At 37.7% G+C, this 11,032-nt stretch overlaps 1 protein-coding gene across 1 annotated transcript; it reads right to left on the minus strand.

The window, feature by feature from the left end:
• Positions 1 to 2,920: 2,920 nt before the first annotated feature.
• On the minus strand, positions 2,921 to 11,026 carry MBLAC2 (metallo-beta-lactamase domain containing 2; the record flags this gene model as incomplete). The annotated part of the gene is made up of 2 exons (XM_006775525.2): positions 2,921 to 6,241; positions 10,927 to 11,026. Coding segments are annotated over 2 exons (486 nt in total), but the record flags the coding sequence as incomplete, so codon positions are not given.
• Positions 11,027 to 11,032: the final 6 nt, after the last annotated feature.

Genomic DNA, 11,032 nt, shown 5'->3' on the forward strand with positions numbered 1-11,032 from the left:
GACAGCATTTGGTGTTATTAGTGTCCTGGGTTTTGGTCATTCTAATAGGTATGTAGTGTTAGCTCATTGTTTTAATTTATATTTTCCTGATGACATATGATGTGGAGTATCTTCTCATATGCTTATTTGCCAGCTGTATATCTTTTCTGGGGACGACTACTATAGATTTTTTAATGTTAATTTTATATCCTCCTACTTTGTTAGATTATCTTACTGCTTTAAGTGGTTTTTCTCATTTATTTCCATTTATTATTTTGTGTGTGGGTTTTTTTTTTCCCAGAAGATGCTGCATTTGGTGTATACATGGGGTAAGGTGAAAATAGTTTTACAGTTGTGAGTATGTGAAAGTTTATTCTTGTATTATTATTTATTAATTACTGTATTATTTTTCCATAAGAACTGTAAACCTATCTGGTGGAGCCAAAGTAGGTTTACTGTTATGAGTAGGCTAATGTGAAAATGTATTCTTGTATTATTATTTATTAATTACTGTATTATTTTTCCATAAGAACAACTGTAAACCTACCTTTGTCCCACCTTGTATTTAAACTTAAGAATGGGAGATTTTAGAGTTTCCTGTGTGAGAGTGGCAAGGAAGGGAGGTTCAGAAATTGTAGGGTGATCTGATTGGACCCTTTCCTGGGGCCTCCAGATTCAGTATCATCCAGTCTTGTCTTTTGGGAGTCAAATTTCTAAGAAAAGGCTTTTTCAGTCTCCTGCCCAAAGGTATATATAATCCTAGCTGCCAGCATTCTTTGAGCTAGGTTGGAGACATCTGGGAGTGTGAACATTTAGGGTTCAGTCTTCCACTGTACATAAACCTTTGCTTAATCCCCATATAGGACCCACGCTTAACAAGGCTTAGTTTCCTCTGAGTAGGGATCCTCTTTTACCCTCCCCATATAACACTCCTCTAGTCAGGAGCAGATCCCAATTTTGTGGGACCTGAAATTTATGCAATTTGGGGGCTTTAAGAGAAAGAATTAAAAGTACATTTGTTTTAGGAATTAACATGACCATTTAAACACATTTCTTGGGCCCCCTCCCAGGGCTTTGGAAGGGGCTCCAGCAAATGCCAGGCCCTGAAGTTAAAGATTACTTCATTGCCTGGTAAATCTAAATAACCTCCGATCTTCTCCAATATGGGGACAGAAAATTGCTTAGCAGTGTAGAATTGGGGAGGGGTTTGGTAGTCTAAATTATAAACATGATTTGAATCAAAAAGGCTTTCACCCCAACTTCTCGAGGTACCTTGTCCTATCAATTTCTAAGCCTTTTAGAGGAACTCCCTTCCTGGCTGGCCAACCTCTCCCATCCCTCCCCGGCCCTGATTGTGCACCGGTGGGGTCCCTTGGCCTGGCCTATGCCCTCTTGCAATCTGAAACCCTTTGGGGGATGTCGGAGAGCTGGTTTCAGCCCGATCCTGCATACCAGGCCTAGGGACCCCACTGGTGCACGAATTTGTGCACCGGGCCTCTAGTCCTAATATAATAAACTAGAGGGCCAATGCATGAAATTAGTGCAAGAGTAGGCCTTCCTTCCCCTGGCTGCCAGCACCGGCTTCCCTCCGGCACCCAGCACCCGGGCTTCCCTCAGGTCGCCAGCAGGCACCTGGGACCCGGCTTCCCTTACAGCTCCAGCTTTGTCCAGAAGGCCATACGGAAGGACGTCTGGTCTAATTAGCATATTACACTTTTATTATTATTATAGAAGGCTAATATACAAATCGACCAAACTGGCAGAATGACCAGTTGCTATGATGCGCACTGACCACCAGGGGGCAGATGCTCAATGCAGGAGCTGCCCCCTGGTGGTCAGTGTGCTCCTACAGGGGGAGCACCACTCAGCCAGAAGCCAGGCTCATGGCTGGTGAGTGCAGCGGCAGTGGCCGGAGCCTCTCCCGCCTCCGCAGCAGCACTAAGGACCCCTTGGGGGATGTCTGCCTGCTGGCTTAGGCCTGTTCCCCCTGTCAGTGGGACATCCCCCAAGGGATCCCGGGCTGTGAGAGGGCGCAGGCCGTGCTAAGGGACACCACCCGCAGTGCACGAATGTAGTGTGGGCCTCTAGCTGTATATATTTATTGACCTTTTGTGTTTCCTCTTCTATGAATAACCTGTTCATATAATTTACCCATTTTTCTAATAAGTACTGAAGGGAATCAGAACATACAATATCTCATTTTGGCATATTGATTGAGCTGAAGGGAACTGAGAAAAGGAAGGGCTCTCTGACCTCCCTCTTTCTAACACAGGGCATAAAATTTCCCATGAAAAGGGTATCCTCCCTGTAAAGAAGAGAAGAATATTCTTATTTCTAGAGACAGTTGATATCAAAATTAATTTGCATAAACAAACTTACTAAAATAACCCTTGTTTTTAATTAGTTATTCCCATATATTTCCTAGTCCATTTCCTACAATTTATCAATCCTAGCCCAAACCTCTTTTTCCTACCATGTCTGTCTTCACAATTTATCTTTGTGTGTGTGTGTTTTTTAATGGCATGCAAGCTCTCAAGCCTATCTGCTTCATTGGGTTTTTATTTCTTATATATGAAGGCCTCCATGTACATATAAAAATATTAACAGCAAAAAAATTGTATGTTTTGCTCCTGTTAATGTCTTTTGTAAGTTTAGTTGTTAGGCCCAGCCACAGAACCTACGGGTAGAGAAAATATTTTCCTCCCCTATAGTGGCTTACATTTTTATCGAATAGTCTACCTTTATCCGTTGATTTGAAATGTCATATTTATTAACTACTAAAGCTTATTTGGGTATTTTTTGGTTTATTGGTTTCTATTTTTGCCCATCAATTTGACATCTTATTACCAGCTTTTCAAAACTGCACTTCACGTGGGAAAATGTCCTTGCAAGAAATTAAATAAATTTCCATTTATAACATACCAATAAAACATACCAATTGGAGATTGAAATAAAATGTCCACTTTAATAGTAATCACACACGTTTACTTACATTTATCTGAAAATTATGAGGACAACTTGTGCATGTCACATTCATATTACTATCCATATAATAACAACTACACGTAATCATTTATTTACCTATATCAGGATAACATACAAAGTTTGTGTTTAAGACGTCTCAGTTAAAAAGAAACACTAAATAAGAAAAATGAATTTCCAAAGATTGTTATTAACAATAAAAATAATAAAAATTATTCCTAAATTTCTTACATTTTGACAACTTTGAATTATACTTACATGCTATCATTTCCAAAAGGCATAAATTACAACAAGGGTCACTGTCAGGTTGATATATATATATATATTTTTTTTTTAAAGCTTTTTTAAAAATATGCTATTATTATGCTTTAACATCACTTGATTTATTCTTGGCACATATGGCATCTTGGAAAAAAAATACACTTTGCCAATTTTATGTTATTGTGCAGGAATAGGAGAAAGAGCACACAATTTAGGAGGCAGAGAGGCCTATGTTCAATTACCAGCTTTGTCCAAAGTTGTGTTGTTTGAGGCTTGTCAGTTATTTCTTGGCACTGGGGCCAGGATTAAATTAAACAATGCACATTTTAAAATTCATGGCATGGGACTAAATGAATAATAGATGCTTTCCCCAATTTGTTCATATTGAAGCAATAGTAAAATATCAAAGTCTTATGTTTTGGTACAATTTGAAAAATTAAAAAAATTAAATCAATGTGTTTTGGAAAACTGCACTTTTAAGAAATAAAACCATCAGCGGGTTTAAATATTTCTTAATAAAAATTAGTGCATACTATACCCTTTTAAAAAAGTACGATAAAATGGTCAATGGTTAAGGACTTTTGGTTTTCTTTTGTGCTACTAATATAAAAAATAATGGCTATATTTAAGGCTCATTAAGTGATTGTTTGTAGTTGCCCTGAACCAAATTTATATTCTTGATGTTGCACTATCAACTGAAACCGACCTACAGCCTTAAATGACTATCATAGAGAAATGCCCATGATATTTTACATTTGAACAATCATGGCCTTCTTACTGATTTTAAGTAAAGGTTCATTTGGTCACATGTGGCAGTACAGCTTGTCTGTCATTAAGATTATTCTTATATACACAATCACAAATCCATCTTTCTCATGCTAAATTCTTGGTGTTTGGAAGATCTAAGATTCCTGAAAATTAAATTTAAATTGTCACAGGGAATAGCTCCTCTAGACAGAAATGCTTCCATCCCTATCTTGAATCTTTTTCTTTCCTATCTGGACTACCTAGAAAATCATCCTTCCAAGAATGACTCAAATCCCCTCCTTAGGAATCTTTCTCTAACCCAATTTCACATTCCTCCATTTATGTCCCTGACACTCACTCATGTGTAATTCATGTCAACTTCAATCTGCATTTATTATCCACATTTTGTTTGCTTTCTACTTCGTTAGGATGTAGTCTCTTTGACTTTTTAAGCTTCCATAGTGTTTAGCACAATGCTGTGCATGTTTGAATGTGACTGTGTGTATGCATGTGGGTGTGTGCACGTGTGTGTTGAGTGACTAAAAGACTAAAGAACCTGGGTGGGTGGAGGGTAGGAAAAGTTTCATAATTTTTCAGAAATCAATTGCTGGACCTTCCTAAAACTGAAAATCTGATTTCCAAAGCTATTTCAGTTTGGTCTTGGACATGTCAATAATAAAAAAGCAGTGAAAAAACTTTGTAAGAAAACTTTTATGAACTATTCCAAAAGATTTTTTAATAGTTAAGAGCACCAAACCAAAACATTTTACTAAATAGTGGTATAATCTTTCTTCTAACTTTACAAATGTAAACTTCCTTTCATTCAGGACAAACAATACTGAACAGGAATAGGTGTTGTGAATCAGGATTAAAAAGGCAATTCACTCTAAGTCAGTATCTAATGCACATTTTTCCATTATTTTGAAAAGTCTTCTGTGGTACATGTGTATGTTATGTTAAATAAAAGAATGGTTCAGACCAGGAGATTGTAGATCTCTATAGTTGTTTTGATACTATAAAATATGACATATATTGAAGCTGCTATTTCACAAGAAAAATTTTGTTTATAATAGCTGTTAACATTAAACAGGATATAATAAAATTATTCTCAATGTGTATATTTTTCAGGTTTGCCTGACAGTGTCCTTTTGAGAAAGCTGACAATTTGTAGTTAGATTACAGACATTTGAAATTCACTTTTATGATTACAAATATTACACACGTATAATAACAAACAACAATATATAACCTTTTTTTACTGAAGCACTCTGCAATTTACATTTAAAGCTTTGCAATAAAACAAACTCCATTGTACTTTTTTAAGTAAAATAATACAACACATAATGTATGTGATAATTACATTAATAAATAAAAAGTATAAAAATTCTGTATCAGAACAATGAATTTTTTAGCTGTCATTCTAAATCTTAGTTTATATCGAGTTCTAATGTATTTTAAACCCAAGAATCTTAACTTTTAAATAATATACTAAAAATATCAAGTTTGGAGTATAAACATAACACTTCATGCCCTTTTTCTAGGTCATCTAGGAAATAAGACAAATGGGAGGCAAGGATAGTTCTCTTACTACAAAATGCCTCCTTGCTTTCCTATATATTTTCATGTCACTTCTAGAGCAAATATTACAAGATGACAGCTTTGGGAAATTATAATCTTAAGAGGTTTATTATTTGGAGGAAAGAAAAAAATTAAACTAAGAACTTTCTTTTTTGGCTTCTTCATTCTCAAACTTTTTTTCCCCCCTCTAATATACAACAGTAGTATAATAGCACTTTTTAAAATGCTCACCATTAATCATTTTAACCAGCACAAAGTGAACTGGATTAATTTATAGAATTAACCTAAATAGGTTATTAGAATAGGTATTATGGTGAGGTCCTAGAATTTGTTACACGTAGGGCTAAACTTGCAAGAGATCGCATGGCAAAAGTAGAAACTTTGTGACATATCCCGGCTTTTGCAATATAGTTAGAAGCCAACCGAAAAAGCCTTTCAGCACCAAAGGTGTTGAAGTGCCCAGGAAGCACCTTCTCTACCAGACCTCTGTCCACTAGTTCTATCAGACGTTCACAGGTTCCAACATAGTCACTTATCCTGCTGTATGGGAGCCAGTCAATCAGCGATCCATCATACACAACATCTCCACTGAAGAGAATCTTTCGGTCTTTGTCATGTAAGCAAATACTGCCCCTGGAGTGACCGGGCATGTGCATAACAGTGAGCTGTCTGTCACCAAGGTTGATTACATCCCCTATAAATAGAAACAGAGTTTGCAGATAAACATGTTGCATATATGACTTCAATTAAAGAATAGAAGAACATTTAAATGGTTTCAAAGAGGTTGGGAAGGGTGACATTTGTTTTATTTTAATTTTAAAAATACCTTATTTCATATATGCATAAACCATGTACACATAATAGTATGGGGAAGGCCTAGGGTGGAGCAAGGATTGGGCAAAAAGGGAGAAATTGGGAGACATCTATAATACTGCCAACAATAAAAATAAGTAATAGGGGAAAAAAAGACCTAAGCAAAAGAACAGATATTTCATGTCCATTGACTGGATTATTTCTGGGCAATGGAAAAGAATAAATTATTAATAGATACAACATGGATGAATCTCCAAAACATGATACCAAATAGTGGACACAAAAGCTATATATTATATAATTGCATTTGTAGAAACTTTTCAGAAAAAATAAACTATAGTGATACAAAACAGATCAATGGGGAGAGGGGCTGGGAGCAGAGTCTGGCCTGGTCTTGTCTTGAATCCCAGTAATTACACTGAGATGGGATCAGACACTCCCAAATTTCCCAGCATTCCAGTCATGGCCAGATTCCTTTACAGGATAAAATTTTTTTTTTTTTTTAAGTTTCTGGAAGCTTAATTCTAAGTAGTCAGAAATTTTACAGTAAGGTGCCTTTGGTTGGAAGTGTTTGTATCTATTCTGCTGGAACTCTGGTTTCGTTCAATCCGGAAATTTACATCCCTTAGCTGTGGGATATTTTCTGGAATTATCTGTGCTGTGCTTTCTTTTCCTCCACTTTCCTTATTTTGTCTGTGCTGCTACTATTCCAATGTTGGATTTTCTAAACTGTTCCTTTACTGGTTCTTTCCTCGTTTTCATTTTACTTATCTGCTCTTTTTGTAACTTTTCAATGTTATCTTCTGGATCTTCTACTAAGTTTTTTGGATGTCTTCAATTCCAAGAGCCCTTTTCGTGTGTGTGTGTGTGTGTGTGTGTGTGTGTGTGTGTGTGTGTTGTTCTGTCTCTTGCTTATTTTGAAAGCATCCTATTGTCTCTGGGATATCTTGAATGCAATATTTTCTGTAGTCCCCTGATGATATTAATGATAATCCTACCATCCAAGTTGCTTTATGCTATTTGTTTTAGTATTTGATCTCGTTAGAGAATTTTCACAGATTTTTCATAATGCTTGGTTGCCTGTTTAAGAGTGGGGGATGAAAAGGCTGCTAGAAACACATGCATGGGACCTAGTGACCTACAGGCTTCACTGCAGAAAGATCAAGCCAAGGATTACTTAGAGATCAGCATCTTAGTCTTTCCTCTATGTCTGAGCAGGTATCTCAGATCCGATTCTTTCTGTTTTCTAGGAGGGAAGACGTGGGGGATAAATGCCTGGCTCTCATTGTCTGGGAACCAGGAGGGAATGCACACACATCCTTCCTATTTTCCATTCTGAACATCTGTACTCAATAGTACTTGCCATCCCTCAAGTCAAGAAACCCCTCTGCTTTCCTCTCTCCAGAGACAAACTAACTGGATGGGCATTCACTTATTAAGAAGGGTTCTAGAGTTTTAATAGCTTCTTAAATGGCTTTCAACCAATTCTACTCATTTTAGTAGTATTCTTCCCTTAGCCTCCACTTAGGTACCAGCTATTGCTAATTCCTCTTAAGGCTCCTGCAGTGCAAACTGGATTGGCCTTGATTTCCCATTGCTGGAACAGGATAAAACTGCTCACTCAGTCATCATATTTAGTACTCTCCAGCATCTGAAACAATTCCACGGTCCCTGTATAGTAGTCTTAGTGAGGTTTTAGAAGGAAGTCAAATGAGATGTGTTTATTCAATCAGCTACCTTTCTGGAATCTTTTTATTTATTTATTGTCCTTAAATGATTCAAGTCCACCTGAAACAGCTGCTCAAAACCAAAATAGGTTTACAGTTGTGAGTATGCAAAACAGTTTATTTTTGTATTATTATTTATTGTATTATTTTCCATACGATCAACTATAAACCTACTTTTGCCTAATTCTGTATGTTGGTGACTCTGGGCAAATAGTTTAAATGTGCATAATAGGAGCCAAAATGCCTGCACTTCATATCACTTGAATATTGTCAAAAATAGGCAAAATGTGTACCCATTCAAGAAGAATGTTCTATATCAACCTATGATTTATTGTTATTTTATTACAGGACGACACTATTTCACTAGTAGTAGGGCGAGTTGTTTTCCATCAGAGATGGTGCACTGTATGATGATCTCTCCTTGTCCTCCTTGTCCCTCACTTACAAGTCAGCTTTTGGATTAGTAATACAGTGTACAGATTTGTTTCCCAAGACAGGTGGTCATTAATTCACTTAAATGAAATGTAATAAAATAATGGCTTCAGCTTCCTTATGTTCTAACCAAAGCAATGAAGTTGTGCTGTTTGGGTATGTGCTGTTGATGTGTGTGCATAACTGTGTATGCACTTTTAATATAAATATTTTATATCTCCTTCCAGGCATCCATATTATGATAATAGCAAGTTAGCAGACCACACCATGCAGCAGAGACAGGAAATTAATATTCCCCAGAAAAGAGGAAATTAGATACTACTTGAGAGGGTGAAGCATTCAGCTCCTAACAACAAAACAACAAAAAACACAAAAAACACATACTTTTTAACACAGTATGATCACCTTCAAAGTGTTTGGTAAATATCAAACTTTCTTTTCAGACCTTCAAAGGCTTAAAATACCACACAGGTAGCTTACAGGCCCCTTGCAGCTCCGAAATACTTTAATTATAATTATAAAGTTATAACTGGTATTTAGTAAACCTGGATTCTAGTCCCAGCTCTCTGCCAAAGTGGCTGTGCATGGGATAGTCAGGCCTGCCTGGACTATTTATCTGTGAAACAGTTATTCTATCACTCTTTCACCATTGATTCCTGGCAGAGAGCAAATGGAAATCAAAAGTAATTTATTCATTTAAACAATTTAAATATATTTTAAATACTAATGTCAACATTTTTTGGTCTGGGTGCCAGAAAAAATTTAGTCTGAATACCCATCAACTACATGGAAATCTTACCTTTACTAGTAAAAGTATCAATTTTATCAAACTATATAGTAGTTAAAAGTACATTTAATGTAAATTTATGTTAAATTTACATTAAATATACAATAATGTAAAAGGGCATTAAATTTACATTAAATGTACCTTATTTTCATTACAAGTTGTTAGGTAATATAAGACTACCATCTAAGCCAGTTTTCTTTTTTTTTTTTTATACAAATATTTTTTTTTTTTTTAGGATATATTTTATTGAGTTTTTACAGAGAGGAAGGGAGAGGAATAGAGTTAGGAACATCAATGAGAGAGAAACATCGATCAGCTGCCTCTTGCACACCCCCTACTGGGGATGTGCCCGCAACCAAGGTACCTGCCCTTGACTGGAATTGAACCTGGGACCCTTCAGTCTGCAGGCTGATGCTCTATCCACTGAGCCAAACCGGTTAGGGCTAAACCAGTTTTCTTTATATTTAGATTTAAATTTTTAATGAAATGACTTTTTGGGTGGGGGTGTAAGGTCTAGAATCGTGCTTTCTATGTTTTATATTTCAAGTGATCAGGATCTCATCTGCAAGACAAAATTATTTTTGTAAAATATTTCATTATTTGTCATATTGGCCGGTCTTAAAATGAGCCTTATTGTATTGAAGCAACTTGTGCCTTGGTTCAAATCCTAACTGTTGCCACTGTCTTGCTCTGTGCACTCTAGGCATGCCATTTAACTGGGTGTCCGCTGGCTCACTTCAAATGTGTTGCTTCAAATGAAGTCAACTAAGTATTCTAAAAAGAATAAAGGAAATTAATATACAAATGGTACTGCTGTGTCTAATTACCTCAATTATTTAAGTGCCTGCATGGGATTGGGAAGACTGGGGTCCTACTCTTATTTCATTCCATTAGTTTCTTTCTGAACCCTATCCTACCTTTCACAGAGGCCCAAGGGTATCTACACATTAGTCCACTATCACCGGAAATAACCTCCTTATTCATCTTTCTCAGGCCTTGCTTTCAACCAGACAGGATATCTGTCATAGCGTAGACTCAAGACATAATCTACTTCTTGTGTACCCTACCAAGATTTTTCTCTCGGGAGGCAACATCAAGAACAGAAATCTATCAGGAAGATAAGGCTGCACGAGCAGATTGGAACCACAGTTCCTTAGAAAACCTACAGGTGGGCATTTCTCATAGCCGGTGGTCACCGAGCAGATGAAGTCAGCAGCCCTCAAAAGCACAGAGCATGACTTGCACTCTGTGAGGTGTCGTTCATCAAGTCTTCTTGCTGGAAAAGCGCCTGAAAATGTCAGACGGGTCTTCGGGAAAAGAACGGAACATTTCTCATCACAAGTGCAGCGCTACTGTATCCTACACAAGACCCGGACTAGGGGGTGGGGCCAGCTTTCACTGAGTGCTCAGCACTGCTACTCGGCGCCAAGGCTGGTCTCCGGCAGGGAAGGCTCCGGTAGAGTGGGCTGGAACTCGGGGATGGGAGAAACACGGGTGGCGTTTCTGCGACGTGACAAGCCCCTAGCAGTCATGCACCTCGGCGGCATGCATCCATCCCTCGGGCAGTTTCTCCCCAACCCCCTCCCTGACGGAGAACGCGCGCCCGCGAGGGCCCATTACCATCCTGCAGGATGAGGCTGGGCTGCACCGCCTGCACTCGGAACTGCCGGGCCCTCCAGCCGGGGCTGGGCGCCCGCACCACCTCGCTGTCGGACAGCCAGGTCAC

This window comes from Myotis davidii, unplaced genomic scaffold, assembly GCF_000327345.1.
Source record: "Myotis davidii unplaced genomic scaffold, ASM32734v1 scaffold44, whole genome shotgun sequence".
Classification (NCBI taxonomy): Eukaryota; Metazoa; Chordata; class Mammalia; order Chiroptera; family Vespertilionidae; genus Myotis; species Myotis davidii.